The sequence below is a fragment of the Morone saxatilis genome, unplaced genomic scaffold, assembly GCF_004916995.1.
Source record: "Morone saxatilis isolate NCDOM2014 unplaced genomic scaffold, NCSU_SB_2.0 Contig12, whole genome shotgun sequence".
NCBI classification, from domain to species: Eukaryota; Metazoa; Chordata; class Actinopteri; family Moronidae; genus Morone; species Morone saxatilis.
This window is the reverse complement of record NW_023339674.1, coordinates 8352535-8352734: the sequence shown is the minus strand read 5'-3', so window position 1 is coordinate 8352734 and position 200 is coordinate 8352535. Positions and strand designations below refer to the sequence as shown.

At 47.5% G+C, this 200-nt stretch overlaps 1 protein-coding gene across 1 annotated transcript in view; it reads left to right on the top strand.

The window, feature by feature from the left end:
* Positions 1 to 12: 12 nt before the first annotated feature.
* The window catches only part of dda1 (DET1 and DDB1 associated 1), a 19026-nt gene continuing 18838 nt past the window's right edge, over positions 13 to 200 (top strand). The window contains exon 1 of the mRNA XM_035653599.1: positions 13 to 109. Coding sequence (XP_035509492.1) covers positions 13 to 109 — 97 coding nt within the window. The remainder of the gene's footprint in view (positions 110 to 200) is intronic.

The window sequence follows — 200 nt, the reverse complement described above, 5'->3', positions numbered from 1 at the left end:
GGGGTTGTTAAGATGTGGGAACGCCCAGCACTGACTCAGACTGTCCTGTATCAGCAGTCATTTGCAGGGACTCCTCATCCCGTCGCCACCTTCCGTCCATCTAACATCTGTATTAGACTGAACTCTTAAAACATCGATGCCAGCCGATAATTTGTTGGACTGTTGTTATGAAAGTCAGGTGAATGAGTCTTGTTTGCTGG